This window comes from Cyrtonyx montezumae, unplaced genomic scaffold, assembly GCF_038088225.1.
Source record: "Cyrtonyx montezumae isolate F1298 unplaced genomic scaffold, pur_monq_1.0 scaffold_34, whole genome shotgun sequence".
Taxonomy (NCBI): Eukaryota; Metazoa; Chordata; class Aves; order Galliformes; family Odontophoridae; genus Cyrtonyx; species Cyrtonyx montezumae.
The window spans coordinates 3,349,728-3,371,104 of record NW_027072039.1 but is presented as its reverse complement, the minus strand read 5'-3'; the positions used below and the strand labels follow the sequence as shown (position 1 = coordinate 3,371,104).

Below are 21,377 nucleotides of genomic sequence, written 5' to 3'. Positions count from 1 at the left end.
GTTTATTTTGACAGTCCTTTAATTCTTTAGTGATGATATCTGGGAACTTGGCATGGGACTCTTCCCTCCGTGAGGAAATAAGTAGACCTGGGACATACTGTCTTGCTGATCTAAACCAAGACTTCATCTTCTTCAAACACTAAAAGTCCTAGAGGAACCTGGTCCATAATATGCCTGGCAAAGTACCACATAAGATTGAAAGGAAAAAGAGAAATGAGGCAGTAACAAGTATGATGAGTTAATATGGGTTAAAGCAACTAGGAGAAATAACAGTCGGAACAGCAGGGCACAGCAGTGGAGGGAAGAAAGAACAACAAACTGTGGAGTTAGTACTTTATTTCTTTTAGTGAGAGAGGCTGCTCCAATATGGTATGTCCTTCAGATCACAGAGCATTTCCAAGAGTGGTGGTTAGAGAGAAACACAGTAAAAAGACACAGAGGTAGGCGCAGTGAAAAGGCAGATTTATTTACTAGTAATACTGTACAGAGAAAAAAAAAGAGAGAAGCCACAGTTACAGCATGGCTGTTGCTGGCAGTGTTCTTGTTTTATTTATTTTTTTTTATTTTTTGTACTCATTTTTTCTTTTTTAATCTGAAGAAAAAAACATAACAGTCAAAAAAGTACACTTCAGGTTACAAAGTACAGCAGCTATCCCCAGCAATTCTAATCCAGTGTTAGCACAGCAGATTTTCCCCAACAAAATGGGATTATATTTACATTAGCTCACAAAGAAAGTGGGAGACTAAAGCTTAAAAAAAATCTCAACCACAACCTACATTCACCATAAAAGCTGCATTTTACACAACATTTTCTTGAACCCCTACAAAGAGTCATTCTTTGTCTATGGAGTGAACGGAGTTGGGAAAGGCATAAAACATTCAGAGGTGTTCTTTTGCCTTTTGCTCTTGCTTGTCTGCCTTTGCTGTACAGAGATTCATTGGCCATAAAAAACTTTCAAATAAATTTATCTCCTCTATCTGACCCTAACTGGTGCCTACATCCATACTGGCAAAATACAGTGACAAAATTCAAGCCCATCTTCAGTTAAGCACCTTAATTGTAGGTGCAGGCAGATCTTAATGCACCCTCAAAGCTATCCCTACTTAGCACAGTGCTTAAGTATGCATTACACTTACAGCAATTGCTTAAGATCAGTGGAGCTTAAGCACTGTGTCCAGCTGGGATTGTATGTGGTTGCACAGAACCCTCTTTATTTTTGAGTTTGCCTCTCTGACCACCACATTAACTTGGAGGGATACCAGTAGCTTTTTGGCAGCTAGTTTTACTGAGAGTGCATTTGTATGCTGGATCAGTCTGTGGGGATGTTCTCATTTTCACCTGGCTCCTTCAGCCTGCTGGTAGCAACCCAACAGCTAGGGGATGGTTTGTCTTCTGCTCCCCTAAGTGGCTTCTTCATACATTTTATGCACTTGGGCATATCTAGCTCGTACCTGGCTTGGGGGGGTTTAACATATTCTAATAGGAATGGAAATAAAGACAGCCTGCTACCTAAACAGCGAGGCTACTGTGGGGGATGTACTTTGGGGGATGCTAGATGAGCAGACAGAGAATGCTCCTCTGGTATCAGATTTGCCCTACAAATCTAGGAAAATGCAGGAAGAAGTCCAAAAAATTGCAATGTCATTTCATGTAACTTGGAACTCACCCAAACAGGCCTGAGGTGAGATTTTTTGCTCTAGTCTCTTTTTTCTTTCCCCCGTTTTTGCTCATAGGAAACCACAGATTGGGGAAAAAAGGAGCAACTGAGCAATGGTGTCTGAAATGAGAGCAAGTACAGAGACAGGGGACAGGCAGAATCTGGAGCAGAGGCATGCAAAGGGAAAAAATTGGAAGAAAAACACACACTGCCTCTTTTACTTTGTGTTTGTGTGTAGGCATGAAAATCACCTCAACCCTCTTCAGACCACCAGGAGTTTTGGTTGCCTACTTCCAAACACAGTTGGCCAGGAGGTCATGTCCTATACACCTCTCTGCAGAAAGCTGCACCAGTTTCACAACACCATTTAAAAAATCTGTCTAATTAAAGGAATGGAATGATACAGTGAAAGCAGCATAAGTCTCGGTTAGAGCAGTATTATTAAAGCCCAGACCCTGAAAGCATTTGTTCATGTGCTTTAATTTCACTTATATAGGTCATCCCATTAAACTAAAAAGGGCAGTTTGGGTGCTTAGTTGTATTCGCATGAGAAAGTCTATAGGTCTAATAGGTATCTCAAGATATTCAATGTCAGGTGTAAGTTACTAGTTTACAGTGTAAATTAAAAATGTACAAATGTACCCAAACTGACTTGAGTACCTTAGGTTATTTTAAGGGTTTATTAATTTTTATTTTATTTTTTCAGTTTCTAAGGTAGACCTTACAAAATAATAATAATAATAATAATAATAATAAAAGAAATCTAAAAATTCCTTTAGGAAGCATTTGGGAAGCAATTACAGAAGGTTTGCTATATTCTAACAGCAATGCTGCCTAAAATATTTGCAAAATGGGGGAATGGGATCAGAATTTTTCACAAATTTGCCCTTAAGAAATGTAACCTAGTCTTAATCCGTTGAGCAGCTTAACTGGAATCACCACAGGAAAAAATAAAATAATAATAAAAAAAGTAATTTGCAAGACATTTTGAGCCTGTGAGGGAAAAGGCTCAGTTTTGTGATGCTGTTGATTTTCAACACGTGGGGCATTTTTCAGAACTTCATGCATCCTTGTCACTATTTACAAGCTAAGATACTGTTATATGTTTATATTACAAGTTGGATTTATATTCTCTTTGGACTAGATGTCAATCCATTCATATTCTAAACAATAAATTCATCCATTTTATATAACTTACTTGTTTACATGCAAAAATTACAGTCTACCTTTATGTTGTATATTGTCATAGCCTGTAAGTTCTGATTAAGCTCAGAGCTAAAGTTTTCTCTTGCTGCCCAGAGGCTCTTGTACTGTAATTCGAGAAAATCCTAAATTTCCTATCAGACAGAGAGAACTAGTTGGAACAAGTGTGTTTTTTTTTTTTAAATAAAGATGTCACATTTTAGCCTGTGGGAAAACTCTCCACTTCGTCCAAATTATTTTGTTCTACTCTTTCCAGAGCCACCATTTTGAAGCCTCATGTTGAATAAAGTATGACAAAGTGAAAATAATAAAACATTATAGTTCTTTTTAGTCACAACTGAAAGTAAATTATTATCTGCCATGATGGCACTCTAGATAAAGTTAACTATCTATAGTAAGTACAGGTCCACCTTTTATTTTATTTTGTTTTGTTTTGTTTTTAGAAGGAGAAGGGGAGAATAAATGAATTTGTTTAGCAGTGTTCATAGCAGGTATTTTGAATTCTAGTCTTATATTGTTACTCCTTAAAAAGTGTTGTGATCCTACTTCCTGGAGGAAAATGTAGTTAGGTCTACAAAAGATCCCAAGAAGCTGGGCATTGTCATCAATGTATGAAAAAGTTCAAAGGTTCAGTGTCACAAGTAGGATGATATTCAGAAACTCAAATCCCTATTTAGGATTTTTATCTCATTACAAAAATATTCATTCATTAAAAAAATACACAAATGTAAAATACTACATTTTCTACTATATCCCCACTTACTTTCCAAGTATGCCATTTAGATTTTGGACTAAATCAAAAGGTAGGACACCTCTTATTTCTCTAGCAACTCTGTATGCTATCTTCCTGCTCCTAGTAAGTTGAATTTCTGATCTTAAGCATGAAGAATCAGTAGTGATCTTAGATAGAATGGCAGGTGACTGATAAAATAGCTGTCAGGGATGTCCCACTAAATGTCTCCTCAAGAATACCACTGCCATGGTAGCAATGCTGACTCAGGACCTGATCCCACCAGATGCTCAGATCCGTTTTGCTTTATGTTTTCCTTAGCAGAAGTAGCAAGACTCAGAGTTAGCCTCTAGGTTTAGACCACTCTGGCCAAACTCAGCAGTGCATAGAAGTGGTGCAGGTATACAAATAGCACCCAAATGACACCCTGTATTAATCACTCACACCCTGATCTTGCAGACACTTACACACACGTCCCTCCCATGAGTAGTCCTCTTGACTGAAATAGGTCTACACACAGTTGGATTAGGCATATGCGTTTCTGTTTGCAGGACTGGGGTCTTTTATTGCACCAGTAGAGATACGTTTCATGGAGAAGGGCTCTTGCACACTTCTCTTGCTGGGGATTGAAAGATAATGTTGTGTTTATACAGCTTTGGAATACAGCCTGCACTTTTTGGGAAAAAAAAAAAAAACAAAAGATACAAAAAGAAGAAGGAAACCCAAGAGTGCTAAGGCAAACTGTCAAATGGCACATCATACCTACTTTGTCATTCATTTAGATAACATCACAAAGGCAGACCAGAAGAGTTCTGTAAACATATACCATACAGTACATCAGCCATGGGAAAATAAAAAAAGAAAACAACCCTGTAATTCTTTTCTTTCTGTATTGATACTCTTGTAATTGAAGGAGATTGCCTAGCCACTAATTCTAATGTTGTGTTTTCTGATTCGTATTTTTCTGTAAAAAAAAAAAAAGCAAAAAGCAAAAAAAGCAAAATGCAGTGGTTTGAAAATAAACAGTCCCTGAATGAAAACAAGGGACAACATGGAAACTGGGTTTGTAGAAACTTAGAAAATAGAAAATATAAAAAAGTTTCGTAGGTTACTTTTTCCCAGTTTAGAAAAAGATACGCTGAAAAGAGTTTTCTTGTTTTCCTTACAAAAATTAAGGCGAGCAGTTTGTTGTGGCAAAATGTTAACACTGACTCAGTTTCTGACTGTACTTTTTTGTATCTCTTCATGCTGAAATTGAAAATGTACAGATGATGGCATAAGTTAAATGGACAGGGAGTTTGCTCAAAACAATATAAAAAACTCCCGTTATCATCCTTACAAAATCTCTCTGCTTTTCTGTAGAGTGGACCTCTTCCTTCGCATCTGATTGTGCATGTATTTCCACAGGCAGCTTTCAGTCTGAGGGCATGGGGAAAATTCATGCCTTCCAAAGCCCAAAGAAGCCCTGGAAATCAGTTTACATTCATCAGCGTATGCTAACACACTTGAATTCCAATGTAACTTGGCTGCAGTCTAATGGCTAGTATGGACAAGCTGATGTCCAGCAAGGCTGTTGCACTTGCAGAAGAAAATGATTGGAATAAGCATGTTTCGGGCAATGTAGCTAAGGCTCTCTGAGTTCAGACTGATTTGCTTCTGTTTCGTGTTTTGCTTGACCTCAGATATGGAACTACCTTTGACTAACAAAGACAAACCCTTTGCAGACATACCTTCAGATTTTTTGGATCTGTCATGGCCCACTGACCATGAAGTTCATATGAACACATAAAAAACACTGGCCTTCCTAGGCACTCGATGTCAGCTACAGGTACTGAGCAGTAGGTATTTGGCAGGTTAAGGTTTAAGGCTTGTGCTCTACTTCTAACCACTGAAGGGCCACGTCTGAGCTCTTAGATGCCACCATCTCCCTACCACATTGTGCCTCAACTGACGCATGGTATCAGATACATTCTGGTCCCAGCCTCAGCATGCATCTCCCAAAGCTGGCCACTAAGGGAGTCATCCCCAAAATGCTGAGTCTGTGTTGAACCAGAACATTGTCTGACAGGGGAGTATACATGGCTGAAGAGAAGGATGGACAGATTGGATTAGGAGTGGTACCCAAGAATGTCCAGTCAAGTCCAAATGTCTTGAGCAGAGGACTGTGAGTAAAATGTCTGTAAAGAGAAGCATGGCAGGGAAAAGGGTTGGGCTGGGAAGAGGTGAGGAGGCCAGGGTGGCCATGAAAGCAGGATCACACCCAGAGAGGGAATGACTGGCCAGACCAGGAGGAGAGATGCAGAAGATGTGTTTTTGACGTGAGATGAGCTGGACACAGAGTGACAGAACTATTGCAGAGCATGCCTATGGGCCTCCCACTGGCTCCCGAGTGGGTCAAATCTGGCTCCAGAAGCCCTTGAAATGCAGGAATGAAGTGAAAACTGTTTTACTGTCCCCTCTGGTTTATGTTGCAGTTCTTGAAGCCTAAGCATGCCCAATTGAAGCCTTGGCTGTTTCCCCGTTGCACAGTGCCTGGGGTGGACCAGGCTGTGGTGAGGTGACTATAGCTGCATGGGTCAGTGCTCCTCAGCTGAGCTGCAGTGACCTCACCTAACTCCTTGGAAATGCACAAAAAGCCCTGAAATGGCTTCGTATGATGATGTCAGGGTCTGGGTTACCACAGCCAGGCTGATGACTGGTAATGGGATGAGCCAGGATAGCTCAGCCCCTGGGGTCAATTGCCTTGGTCTGCTTAACACAAGGACAGCCTCATGAGGACATATGATAGAGCTGAAAGCTCATGGCCTTGATTTAAGAAATATTGACATTTGTAAATAGTCAGCATTTCTGAAAAAAAAAAACAAAAACAAAAAACCCAAAACATTCCAAAACAACAAAAACATAGGCTGCCAATCTCCAACACAGCTTCCAGCAAACAGCCACCAGTAATAATTGTCACAGTGCACAACCTTGCAGCCATTCTCCTCTCTGATACAACCATTAATCATGTAGGCCTCAGTCAAGTGATGATTTTCAGAGTTTCTGTTGATGAGTTTGGTCCTTCTCTCATCCAAAAGCCCCAGCTGTGGCTGAGGGAACATGCAGTAATCTATTACGTGTTACATCTGGCCACTGAAGGAAATACAGAGGCCAGCAGAATTCCCGCAGGTGTCAAATGGATGTGGCTCTCTTTTCTTATCACCAATTTCTTTTTATTACTGTCACCTGGGCAGTGATGAAATGTTACATCGACCAACTCCGTATTGACAGATAAGTGATCTTACAAAGGAACTAGTTTTTGCATTTTCTTGTGTCTGTTTTTAGTGTGCCTCATGTAACCTTTGTAATGAACAAGTGTCTTTTTTTACTGGCACAGAAAGAAAAGAGTACAGAGCAAGAACTGTTTAATCAGATGCTCTGAACTAACAATTAATGCAGTAAAAGCACCATCCAAGAAAGTACAGAAATACCATAGGAACCACCTCAGAACGAAAGGAGGCTTGTTGTTGCTTTCTTTCATTCTTTTCTTTTTTTTAATATTTTTTTCTGTTGTTATTCATTTTTAAAGTCTGATAGCTTCAAAGACGCCTCAAAATACTCTTCAGTATTTTTAACACTATCAGAAAATACAAATCCTGATTTTCAATCTCACTTCTAATGTTACAAATCCAGACTAACTTCACCAGAGTGAGTGAAGTTGCACCGAAGCAAAACCAGTGTGAGACAAGAATCAGGCTCATATTATCTTACCACAAAAAAAGCTGGTTGCTTTTTTCATTGTAGTCAGAAGAAACAACGGACCGAGAAATACAGAAGCATCTATTGATTTTGGATGCGTTTGCCTTATTAAAGTTTCACCTTGAGACATCTGGCCTGATTTTCAGGGGGTAGAAGAAAAGTTTATTGGAAATCAGACCTCTCTGAAGTATCCCACACAGGGAAGTGAAGCATCCAAAACCACCAGCAATTTTGAAAACGTTGGCCTTACGGCTCTAGGATCGCTTTCTGAAACAGCTGCTTAAACAAAACTCCAGCAGGCCTCCACGGGAGTTTTGGCTAGGTAAGTATGGCAGGATCAGACCCATCACTTGTCAGTATGTCAGTGCACTGGAGGTGCACTGAACGAGAAATAACATTTTCCTAATGCAAAACAAAACTTTGGCCCTGCCCATATTTGCAGCACTGAGAATTTGCTCGCTGAATTCAGTGCGAGCAGGGTCAGACAGTGAGAGATTACTTATATTCTAGGGAAATCAAAAGCAGTATCTCTCCTCTATTGGAGTTCAGCAGGAAACTTCATATACAACATCAGCAGAGTTACTGAAAGGCAAATAATTAGATCAGTAACCCCATTTCAATTGGTGTTACAGCTGCATCTTTTTTCTTTTTTTGTCAAGTTAATTTCAGTTGTAATTTGGGGAGATGAAGTTCACGTACAATACTGTAATCTGGAAGATTTACATAAGGCAAAATTATCATTCATATGTTTTCTAGAAAGAATAATTAAGGTCCACTTTTGGTATTACCAATAAGCAGAAATGGCTGATGGATTTTTGTGACACTGCAAACTAAACTGAAAAGTTACTATAAAACAAAACTACGCAAACCTTTCAGGAAGGACTCATCTGAGTTTTAGCAAATTAAAACAGTAAAATGATCTAAGTCTTCCCCTGAGAAATAAAAAATAGCGTCTATAAAATAATGTTTAAATGTGATTTTTGTCTTAAAAAAGAGAAGCGACATTTCTTTAAGGCTCACATATCTGGCTGCTGTGAAATTCAGACTCCCACAAAATCCTAGGAAACTGATCAAGCCTGCCAGATATCCAAAGAAAATGTAAAAAGTGTTTTCATTATATATTATATATATATGTATAAATCAAATAAATATGAAAACATTTGTTCCACTTCCCACTTATCTCTCACTCTGCAATATAAAGGAAAAAAATAAAATCTCCAACCACTTCTCGAACCCCAAAGTGTACGTCTGATGGGAAAATAACCATGCGTTCCTCTTCCTGAAGAACTAGAAATCAAAGCAACCCAACTGCAAGGCAATGGAGGCATTCACTTCCAGTTCACAGTATTGCAGCTAGAAGTACAATGAGGTCTAGGAAAGTGATGGAGCAGGAGCTGCCGGAGTGGGGAAGGAGAAGGCGTTCACATGACAATACAGCATTGACAGCGCTTTTTCTTTTGTGTACCTGGGGCAGCTTCCAAGGGCAGGCTCTCTTCCTTCCCCTCAGGAGAGGAGGGCTCTGTCGTGTCCGACAGGGGCCTGCCAGAGACCAGCTCAGCGGCGTTCCCGTCCATGGTGGAGATGTCTGTCACTGTCTTCTCTCTCAAAGACTTCTCGTCATCTTCGTCGATCAGAACCAACTCTGCCTTGATGGTTTCATCATAGCCCAGCACTTTTTTTGTCTCCTCTTCATCGTCAATGCTCTGGTAGCCCATAAATATCATTGTCACTGGCTGATCTGCACTGGCCTCTGGAACTTCGCCACCACGGGGTTTGTCTTGGGGCTGGGGATTCACAGCATGCCCTTTGTTTGGTTTGTGTACCATTTCCAGCTTTGCCTCCTTGAAGAGCATTTGCTCCTTCATATGGCTAAGGTTTCCATCAGCTACTGCATTTCTGTCTGACACAGTCATTATTTCATACCCTCCTTTTACATTTGATTGTCCAGCTTTTTGCATAAGTTCATCTACGTCCTTTGAGCTTAATTTATGTACTCCATTTTCTACCACTGTGCCACCAGAGTGAACCTCATAGACTACCTTGGTACCATCATCATAGACTTTGAATCCTCTTTGATGGGCCTCATCTGGGCCAACAGGTGAAGCAGAGACAATCTTGGTCTCTCCTGTCTGTTTGTCTTTCTCCACATTAATTTCCATGGTGCACAAAGCTTGAATGAAAACAAGAAAGGAAGTGCATGTTACAACAAAAAAAGCCAGTGAATGGTTAATTGCCAAACAGACAAAGAAAACTATGGTGCCCCTCTTCCTATCACCTGCTTCTAAAGGGTCAAGTGCTCTACGTTAGAGGTGGGATGCAATGCTGTGAGCAGAGACAGTTACTATTTTACAGCTTTTTATGCAGCTGGAGGCAAGGCATACCTGTGTCATACGGGACAGAGTCTTCCAGCTCACACTATGTGAAACTGCCTCTGGTCAATTAGGAGTGCCAAGAGCACTAAGGTTAGGTGTACTTTAGACAAAGGGAAGTGACAGCATGCAGATTGGCCTCAGTCTTTCCCTTCTGAACTTGCTTCAGAATTCAAAGATAAACTAATCTCCAGCAACCTCTTTGCATTCTTTTCCTTTTCTATCATCAAACTACAAGTTAGCTGGTGAGAATTTTTGTTTGCTGCAAGTAACACCCAGACTTGATAAACACTTGTACTTGCTTATCTCTTCCATCTATGGCATTCAAAACATTTTAGGGGGGTGGAGAACCGTTTTTTTTTACCCCTGTTCTACAAGTAGGAAAACAAAATCACATGGGAACAAGGTAGTTTCTCCTGCAGACTTGTGACAGGACAGATCTCTTCTTCCACACCAAGACTTCAACAGTGACCTCTGTTTGCAGGTTAACAGAAAAGACAAAATGGCCTCAAAGTGCTCCCTCCCTTCTTCGAACGAGACCCTAAGCATCGTTTCCAAAGGGGAAAGTTGAAGAAAAGTAATATTGAACCAATTTTCAAAGCACGATGAAAAAATGGATAAAAATACTTGTGTGAGGGATGCTGTTTTAGAATATCAAAGAAACTTCTCTAGCAATTAAGAAAGACGCAGCAATAAGATGAAAATAGTTGAGATCACATAGCAGGAGTAGTATTCATCACTCTAACCCTCATTTTGAGACATAATGGCATCTCACTGTATAGCTTTTCAAAGAAAAATATGCAGAGGCTTTACAGATATTCCAGAAGCAGAAGTGTTCTTTAGTTTAAATATTCCTTGCATATAGATGAAGACATTCTTGAACAGACATTCACAGACACTTACAAACTACCACAAGCAATGAGAAGTGTTTGTGAAACTTATGATGACTGTTTCCACCAATGAACCTAAATGGCATAATCGTGGTTTTTCTTACCTGAGACACCAGAAACTGGTGTCTTGGCTTTCTTCCTCCTTTTTTTTTTTTTTTTTTTTATTATTTTTCCCAGAAAATGGAATTATAATTGTCCAAGAGTCAGTGCAGCTTGCTATGTTTGTATTTTAAACACTATTAGTATTAAAAATTACACATATAATGTATTCTTTCAGTCTTATTCTCAGGTAGTAGAATATTTTTTATTGTATTCTCAAAATGAAATCTCTCGTCAGCATTATGTAGTTACTCATGTGGCACATCATGAACACCACTATATGTTTAGATGGAAAATTCAGGTATTGTAGAATGGGTATAGCTGACAATATTCTACATGGTAGGAAGAATTTGCTCATCAAGTTCCAGCACTGCATGGAACACTGTGCTAAAGATAGATCTTATTTAGAAAGCTAACAAGTGTGGTCATATCCTAGAGTACTTGGCGTTAGTCAAATCTGCTTAAACATTTGCCACTGTCAACATTTCATCTGTCATGACTTAGCAGTAGTGTTTCTGATATAACTTAAGCTTTATGACTTATCCTGGAGATCACATCAAAGTTACTTGTGCAAGTAAATGCATAAATATATCTGAAAGTCCTGGAAGGCTGTTCACTAGTGAAGCACATTACCGAGGGAGAAATGAATAACAGAATCCTGTTTATCCACTGATTTGCAAAACGTTAGCTCTCTGCAGGAAAATCTATCATCCCAGCTTGTCAACATAGCTGAAAACTGAACTAAAGCAGATTTCTAAAATATCTCTATTCAACCAGAGCTTATTTACTACAAAATGTGCTCTATTAATACAATACAAGCTGCCTGACAATAGAGTTGAAACTGAAAGCAGTACTTGAAGATGACAGCCTGTATTCATGAGGACAAGTATTCTGTACAAGCTTTAATTAAAGTGTAAATTGACGCAGTGCTTCATGACAACAAGATCCCAGCGCACATCTGAAAAGATCTGGCTTCTGCCTGTGATGTAGCTTTGAACAGTGGGATTCTGAGGCTGTTCTTCAAAAAAAAAATCTTCATAGATTTTGAACATGTATTAAGATGGATGTTAACAGTCTACCCTTGAGCACATGTGCAATACTCTTCTCAACTAATAAGTGATCAAGGCTTCTTGGGCATACAAAGAGTGAAAGTAATGTTTGTATTCTTGATATCAACAAAATAGCACAAAACATACAGTGAAAAACTTGTTTTTTAGACAGGGTAAGCACTGGTGGAAGAGAAGCTTTTAGTATGGCTTTTGACAGGATGTCTGTACTAAATGATGTATCCTATAGTGGTCTACAGTGCCTTAGCTGCAAAAGCTGCTTTGCTATGCTTACTAGCTCATTCTTTAAGATAGCCACCTTTTCTTCTTATTCCTCTAGACACCTCTTATGTAGCCACCAGCAGCTTTGTTTTGAGATAGGGAATACACTATTTAGAGAAGAAGGCTCTTGAAAATAAGGAACACATGCAGCTTTTAACAATCACACTGGTACACTTAGGACACACACAGCCTAAAAAATAAGTGTTAGAAAACTCTCTGTATGGCTGCAAGCACAAACCACATCATTATAATTCTCCCCAGCCTTTTCCTTGAGAAGGAAGAATGGTAACAAAGTGGTATAAAATTACATCAATGTTTGAAGCATGACTAGAGGCTTGTGAGTGCCTGTATGTCTCATTCATCTCGAGGGGAGTCACTTAGGTACAACGGAGGAGATAAAACCATGTTCTGGATATTGTGTATTTTTCTAAGCAGAGATGGAAGGTACTAAATGTTTCCACAAAATAAATAAATAAATAAATAGATAAAAATAAAAGGCACATTTCCTATGCTGCATGTGTTTGGTCAATATATATTGTTTTGAGAGCACTCGTTGCTGCCTAAAAAGCCTTGACTTATTTACAAAATATTAATCAAATGGCATTTCCTGGCATTTAAATGATATCTGGAGTCCTGACCAATTAAGGCAATATAACAAAGAAGAGTTCATGGCTACTGGATTGGTATTACAAAACTTTGCTCCTTGAGACTTACCAGCTACTCTGCTTGCTCCGTCCCGCCCAGGAACTGGCTCTGCTGTTCGTGAATAGAGGGTTGGGAGTTCAGGGATCTGGGAGCAAATGTAATTTACTGCATCTGGTGTCAGAGAACAGGAAACAGTTAGATTTGTGCTATGAGCCCCAGTGGCTTCAATGCTTAGACAGCAGAGTGTTAAGTTGTCAGCCCTGACAATAGTTGCTGGAGCTTTGTATTAGATAATTGGATCAAAGCAAACAAAGTGCAAAGTCACTGCCGTGTGATTGGTGTTCAGTAAACTAGCTGAGGTAGGAGGGAATGGGTCCAGATGACTCAAACCTTGTGTAAGTTCAACACATAAAATTATTTGTCGGGAGGTTCTGGATTTATCAAGTCAGTGACCTCTATACGTGGGAATTGTTGGGGAAAAGATGGGGTGGGCAAGGAAGAAACCTGGAGTAATATCTAGCATAACAAATATCTTACTGAGAGATAGAAAAGCCTAAAAATGCTATTTTTGGCTGAAAGAGACAAAAGACCAGTTTTTTGTTTTTGTTATTTCTGCATGGGTTATTTGCATATTATAGAACTGCCAGTTGGATTTTTGATCTTAAATATATGAATGTAGCTAAAAATGAATTAACATATAGATATAGTCTAGTAGGGTGCCTGCTGTGGCCTGCAGCACCTATTAAGTTCTTGCCACCTCTGTAGTGCCATTGCTCATTAACAGAGCTCAGGCAAGTAGAGAACTCACTGGAAGGGCTGACTTGCTTATTGTTGTTTACCACAAGCTAAATATATTCTTTAGAAAAGACATTAAAGATGTTTTATAAACATTTACTGGGGGATGTTTTACAACTGGGCTAAATATAACTTCTTGTCATTCTGCTAAGGTTCAGTGGCTGAGTTAGTTAAAAGAAGAGCTCCGAGGAAAGATGTGCAAGTAATTAACTTTCAGTTTGAGTAACAAAAGAAAAGAAGCAGAAATATATATACACATATCACATTGTTTCATATCAGTTTGAAATGTTTTGAGTTTTGTATGGAAAAAGTGAAATTTCTATTCAAACAAAAAGTTCCATCTGGTCTGGCACTGAACATTTGTTGTCTTCCAAGAGTACTTTGCAGGTACACTGTGAAATTAAGCTGCTGTGCTCTTGGTATGACCTGGTTCACATGTAAGGGTATGAGGCTGAATCTTCCTTTCTCAGCGTCTCTTGTTGTCACGAGATAAAAAGACCACTGTACAGTGAATGTGAAATGGAGAAGGATGAGGGAAAACTAAGTGCCATGTTGGTGGCTACTTAACTGCCACCATTTATCATGTGAATGGAGATATGTCATTTTCCTTGTCTGCCAATATCCATCCCAGAAAAAAACAAGGAAAACATGTTGTACCTGATAGCATTACCAACAGAAGCAAGACACCTCTGACCCCAAACCTGCTCTTTTGGCAGGACAGCTGTGCCTGCTGCCAGTGGAATGGTTTTATGCCCTAACAGCTGGCTGTGCACTCCAGAGCTGCTTGGTGCAGTGAGGTAGTAATTGCAGTCCTGAAGAGGACAGTCCATCACTGGAACAATGTAAATGTCTCTAAAAAGATCCCTTCCAACCCAAACCATTATATGATTCTATGATCCTATGAAGGAGATACCTTCTCTGTCATCAGTTTCCCATGTCAGAATAGGATGAGGAAAGAGGCACAGTGCAAATTCATTCAAGAAAGTCAGGAAGTTGTTACAGAAGTGCAGACAATTTTCAAAAAAGTCAGGGAAATATTGTTTTATTTCACACTTCAGTAGACAAATGTTCAGCCTTGGCAACTGAGTTTTTATATTTTCAATGCAAAGTGTTTCCTCGAAGGTTCTTTTCCTTAATTTTTATTTTTAGCAATAGGGCCTAGGAGAAATAACTGTTTAGGACACAGCTGACTGAACAGTGGCCAGTAACAACTGCTTTCTTTTGTGGGATGTCTTGCCTCTGATGAGAAATTGTTATTCTGGGAAACATCACTAGCAAATGAGCAGGCTAATACTGGAAACTGAAGTAACTTCTCAGAAGTAAGAAATGTTGAGACTGTGCCTTCAGGACAGAATGAGAAGGCACTTTGTATTCTGAAAGTGGCAGAAAATAAGTAATTATTCACTCCACTGTGTGTGAGGCTGGAACAACAGTTTCATTGCACTCACCCAGTGTTTTGAGAGACAGACCTGTCTGTCCACATATGGGTGTAGCCAGCATATTCCATTGCTTTTGTCCAGCAGTAAGCCAAGCACTTCTCACTTTGATGCTTGATACCTTAGCAAGGTATTCTATTTTTTTGCATCTTGTGTTAGGAGGCAATGTCTTTCAGCTGCTGCTAGTGTTGTCTTGGTTTAGAAATGTATAATAAAATACTTAAGATGTTATTCAAGGTCTTCTGACAATCTCCAGTTATTGGAGAGGGGGAATGCTGTTTCAAGGGGGTGGGGGGGGTGCATGCATCAGAGGTGGAATGTAGAGTGGGAGATGTGGTTTGGTTCATTTTAGCTGTTCCTCTGACAGCCCCACCCCCCCCCCAAATCTGACCCTGGATGAAAAGAGCTTGTATCCTTTTATGTCGCTGGCAACAAGGTCTGGCACATAGAACCTCTAAAAACAATATAAGCGAACAGTTTTACAAGGAGTGGCTGAGACATAATTAGTGTTTTGTTCACATGGGAAGTAAGACAGATCATAAATTAAAGCATTTGAACTGACTCTATTCAATAGCTTCGTTTCAACCTTTGATGAGCTATTAATAGCTAAGAATGCCATAAAAAATGTCCTGTGGCTTTTCGTGCTACTTACAACAGGCTGTTTTTTAGGATTATGGCACTTCTCTGTATTACCAGACTAATGAAGTGATTGAGAACACATATATGGCCTGATAATCCTTCAAGGGTGCTTGCACAGAATGAAACCTTTGGGGCTGCCCAAAATAGCTCACGGTGAGCTCATTTTCCAAGAGTTAGATTTCCTTTAAGATGCCTGACTGCTGGCAAACCAGGTTCCTAAGTTCTGCCATGCACACTGGCACCCAGGACAGGGCAGTTGCCCTGTGAAGCCATATGGCGTTGCAAAGCATTAAGGCAGGGTGAACAGAGATGAGCCCCCATCACACTTGTAAGATCAGGAGCACAGGTCTGAGCAGGTGGCTTTGCATCAATGCAGATCAGAGCAGAGGAAACAAGACGAGGCATTACGCCAGGGGCTGGGAATCAAACTATCCACATCGGGTTTCCAGAGAGACAGATTTGCCAAATATATGTTGACATACACAGGATTCAAACAGTTCATGCAAGTTGCTGGAGTTGTGGTCTTTGCCCGCTGGCTGAAGTAGCAGACTACAGTTTGCATTCAGATGGCTAAAGGCTGCAGGAAATGAATTTAGCCTAAGGTCAACAGCCAACAGAGTCACACTGGATCTTAACTGGGGCTTTTAGTTTAATCATACAATGAGTCACTGACATATGCACATATGGAGTGTGAGCACTCTCTATTCTGTTTGTTCACACTAGGCATGCAGCACAATATTACAGAGTGCCTGGTTTCGCCTGCAGACTTGAGCAGCAACAAATGACAACATCCACAGTGTTATCTCAGGCTTTGAGTGGAGAGCTTCTCCTGTGGGCCTGGGGCATGACAGGCTGGCAGAAGCTTGACTGCAGAGGATGGAACCACAGGCCGGAGCCTTGGTGTTCCTGCTCAGCTTTCTTTTGTGTAGCAAAAGATGAAGGCAAAATATATTCATACCCTGGAAAAGTGGGGTTTGTCTTTGTTGTGCCTGGATGATTTCAAGCTCAGAAATGGTCATTGTCAAAATAGTCACTTGGGAAGAACACAGAGCCACTTGGTTGACTGTCAGTGTCTACAACCCCTTCTTCCCTTCTCTCATCACCTTATTCTGGATTCCTCCAGGCTCTGAGCTCTCTGCAATTGTGTTTTTTTTTTTTTTTTGTATTCACAAAAGCTGTGTCAACACCACATACATGGCACAGAAACATGCGGAGTGATACACTGGTGAGTAAATCACTTTCTGCATCATCACTACATTTAGAATAAAGGGAAGGATGTGCTCAGTGAACTGACAGGAGATTTATAAACTCAAAGTCTTTCAGGCACCAGAAGAATAAACTGCTACTACAGGTAGCAATTAGTGTACATACTGGCTCAAGTTTTTTCATATCCTTGCTGTACAATGCAATGGTTCATACCATTTTCCCCTGCAGCATGCAGTTAAGAAATGGATGATCTGCTTCAACAAAGCAAGTTGTATGTGTATTTGAAAGATGGAAAAATCCACATTATCAAACTGCTCACAGCTAGCAATGTACATAACCTCTTCCTACTGTGATCAGCTGCCACCACAGCCTGCTGCCAGGTAGCAAAAAACAGAAGATCAGCTCAGCTTTATCCATGCAGAGATGCACAGCCACACCATGTCCACAATGGGAGGCAGACCAGGGTCAGCAGGATGGCTCACAGCCATGAACATTTCCAGAGCCTCAGAGTGCAGTCTGCTTCTTCACAAAACTCCCTAGAAGATGACCAACTATCAAGATGATGAGGTAAGGCAGGTAAATGAAGATTCCAGAAGAGGAACCCAATAACTTGTCTATATCCCCTGCTTTCTCTGGTCACACATAGATTCTGTGAGCTGCCTGTTGCTATTTACATAATTTTACTGCTAGACCTGCAGAAATCACAAACTATCCTTGCTTCTGGCTCAGTCTGAAGGAGCAATCTGCTGAAATCAAGACAAATCTCAAGCATGGTGAAGTTGAACAAAGTACTGCATATGGATATGCGACAAGAAGAAAGCCTTGGGGGAAACTACTGCCTCACATTTGCTAAGTGGAATTTCATTTAACTCCTGTTTTATCATATAACTCATGACAATGCAGACTGTGCCTTGCAGGAGTCCTGAAAGTTGCTGTACACATTGGGTGCTAATACCTGCAGGCACCGATTCCTCTTTTGGAAACTTATCAACAGCCACAAAAAAACTCTGCCCAGCCACAAAATATTTGCTATTCTGGATCTTTATTTACTTTGTGACAGCCTAATTCAAAAGCTTCAGGAAAGAGGAAAAACAAATTCTCATAGAAGAGCATCCTACTTGGGGTTGTTATTATTATTTTTTTTTACACCTGAAGTTAACCTTAAGATTGAATTACACTGTTAACAGAAGTTAACATTTCTGAACTGGATCTCTGAGGTAAAAATAAAACCTCGTTATGAGCTAATATTAATATCAATCAAAAGAATCTCCTTCCATCAGATCTAAGCCAGCTCATGGGCTGTGTACAAACCTACACTTGTGTACAGTAGTGATAATATGTTAATATCATCCTAGATGTTCCCCACCCATGCTCTAAGTAAGCCTGGGCATGACTTTGTCAGCAGTCGAAGGAGCTAGAATTTTGTATCTTATCAGTTTGAAGTTGGGTGCTGGTAACCTGTGTCTGGAGTACAGAATTATCTGCAGGTGAATCAGTTCCTGAGTCCTGTTGCTCCTGGTGGTGCAGTGCAAGAGTTTCTTCAGACTTTGTGCAACAAACCAAATGTTTTGTTCGCTCAGACACCTGCATTTCTATCTCAGTATTTAGACTCACCATATATCTTGTCACACTGAGCTCACAAGCTAGGAATTATTGCATCCTCATTCACCTACACAAGGCTTTCCTTCTGTGACAATCATCACACATACAATATCAGTCATCAGAGAAGCAATCAAATTTTAATCAAAAGCGGATTGTTACCATAAATCAGGAGTAGTTTGCATTGTATTTACCAGTTTGTGAACAGTATGAGCTCAAGCAGGGGGAGGATAGGTCACTGAGTAGGTGAAAAGGAGTCTGCACTGTTGGGCTGTCATGTTGTGGAACAGGTCAGTAACTTGGAAGATGTCTGTATGTCTTGGACAATGTCTGTTTTAAGACATCTCTGGTTTTATTTTCCCTAGTATGTACATAATAGTAGCTGGAGCTCCACCAAAGGAATGCTGCCCCACAGCAACAGTGACATTTGTGCTTGCACTATAGCAACACCAAAGAAAAAGGTAATGGCTCTAGCAATAAATCAGAAACATGCAATGAATGGAAGAATCCTCACTCTGTAAACTTTTGCAACACAGCTACATAACATTTGTTAAACTCAAAGATAAACAGCAGTAAAAAGGCACTTACCACCATCCTGGTGTGAGAAAGTCTGTGAAAAGAAAAAAGAAAGAAGACTGGTTAAAACTTTCTGGGGTTGCTTTTATGGTTCTTTGTCACTTTTAAATGGATAACTGGGACTTTGACTCCTCAGGCTTAGGTGCAATTAGAGGCCAAGGGAGAGGGACACGGTTGTAAGAGCAACGAGAACTCTTGCTGTTCTTCGTAAGCTGCACCATTCAGAAGTGGCATTCATGTCAAAAGACACTATTTTTTGGGTGCCACTGGGAGGGGGAAGATTGAGATTCCTTCTCGGCATCCTGACATCTTTCAGTGGGTTCTGAAAACTCACATGGCTGCCATGCAGATAAGCTATGGAGATAGTGTACTAAATCTCCTTTTTGAAAAGGCTGGAATGGGGAGGGGAAATCCAACTAGTCCAAACAAAAATAGATCTGACACCTCTGTATCTTTGCTGCTTTTGTTCATCCTGGTTTGAGATAAATGCTCTGCAACTGCCCTCAGCCTTCCTGTAAATGTATGAGTTATAGCTGCTATTTTTGAATAGTGCTAAGAGTATTTCTTGGTTTCAGTCTATGATCAAATAACTTTTTTTTTTAATACCTTTTGCAAGCTGTCGAAGGACTTCTCAGTCTCCTTTAGCTTCTCCAAAATGATTTGTTCTTTGGCAGATATTTGAGACTCCTCACTTTCTAATTTCTGTATTTCTTGTTCCAGCCTGTGAGAAACAAACAGACATGCACATACACACAAAAGTAAAACTTGTAAAAACTATTTCAATGAAATATAGTTACCAAGGTAGTAATTAGCATTTTAAAAGTCAAAAGGAATGCCTTTTATACTCGCTATCCACAAATTATTTGCTAGCATGTGAATGAACGTTAATTATTTGTAAAGCATCAAGATAAAATATGTAATTCTCTTATTACACACTTCAGCAAAAAATGAGCAAATCAACTAAAAGTATACCTTCATCCCAATTCCCTTAACATCTCTCACTTCCATTATAGAAACCAGAGCATTGAATGTAATTGTAGAAATGCAGCAATGATTAGGGGAATTGGTGCCTCCTAATGCTGCCATACTACAGACAATGAAAGTAGAAATAGCTTTTGGAAGTTGGCTGGAGCTTTTTTCTAGGGTAGCTAAAAGCCTTGGATCTTCACCGGATGGTATGGGAGAACCCAGGGGTTTCACACAACAAAATATGCAGAGAACAGTGCTCCTAGGCAGCAAGCATCCTTGCTGAACTTGCTGAGATCTAACAACACTCACTTCTGAAAATGCAGTTCACTTCAATTTGGGATATTCTTTAACCACAAATATACGAGGTCAGATTCTCCATTACTTTAACTTAAACCTCCTTTTATTGACGTGATTCACACCAGTACTATGCAATATTCTCTTTATTTTTAAGTACATCATTGTCCCTATTTTCTCAATTTTGGAAACAGATAATCCAAGCTACAGATTTTTGCTCTTCTCCATCTCAGTTCAGCACAGGGCTTTATTAATGCTTGTTCAGTCAGAAGGCAAGGAGAAAGTCACTGTGTGCAGTGAGGGAGGAGGCAGGGAGGGATTACTCCTTTCAGGAGCTTGACAGCTTGGGTTGCTTGCAAAATTTATGTGCCCAAATGTAGATGTTGTTAGAAACTGCAGTCGCAACCCACCTCATGCTTTCTCCAAGTAAATATAAAAAGATAAGAAAATGCAAATATTTCATTCTAGTGAATTAGAAGAAATTGGAGCAGGGAACATTGAAGGGAGAAATTTTTCAAAAGTACTCTTTCATCTCAATTTTTCTTCCCAGGAAATATTTTTAAATTGAAGTGAAAAAAATCATTTGTCACTGACGTTGGAGATTACCATGTTTTTATTTCATGAATTTAGAAGTCAACAGAAAGGTGTTTTCATTCTCTTCCCTGTCCCTTGAGGTGATTAGTAGATCCACGTACATTTACACCTTGCTGACAAAGATATTTGGACTATTCTGTTCTGATGAAATTACGTTGTGGAGCTGGGTGAGTGGGGTTTTAGTGCCATGTCTCTTTTCTTCCCAAGTGAATGGCTCAGCAGCATTTCAGAATACATATTGTGCAGCCTGGTGCATGTTGTTAGACACATGACCCAGGAAGAGACTGGAAAATGGAAGGGCACAGAACTCTGCAACAACAAAATGCACGTGAAAAATTCAAATGAGCTGGACACCAGTTCATCTGTTATGACAACGACAGCACTGAGAGTATACATGGTGTAAGGCAACTCATTTGGTGTAAGGCTGTAAATGTTTGTAGACTCCTTGCAATCGGAGGTAATGATAAAAGCAGATTTTGTGCACTGCCTCAAAACTGTGAGAAGAATTGTTAGACATTGTTTAGATTTGTAATTTCTTTCTTTCTTTCTTTCTTTCTTTCTTTCTTTCTTTCTTTCTTTCTTTCTTTCTTTCTTTCTTTCTTTCTTTCT

At 39.8% G+C, this 21,377-nt stretch overlaps 1 protein-coding gene across 3 annotated transcripts in view; it reads right to left on the bottom strand.

Annotated features, from left to right (window-relative positions):
• PALM2AKAP2 (PALM2 and AKAP2 fusion) overlaps positions 1-21,377 on the bottom strand; it is a 237,905-nt gene that overhangs the window by 123,335 nt on the left and 93,193 nt on the right. For 2 of the 3 annotated variants that reach the window (XM_065745187.1, XM_065745188.1), the window contains exons 4-7: positions 19,518-19,632; positions 18,924-18,945; positions 12,730-12,831; positions 8,795-9,499 (exon numbers count right to left, since the gene is read on the bottom strand). In XM_065745187.1, the coding sequence (XP_065601259.1) occupies positions 8,795-9,499; positions 12,730-12,831; positions 18,924-18,945; positions 19,518-19,632 (944 nt within the window). The remainder of the gene's footprint in view (positions 1-8,794; positions 9,500-12,729; positions 12,832-18,923; positions 18,946-19,517; positions 19,633-21,377) is intronic. The other variant, XM_065745189.1, reaches the window with a different exon arrangement.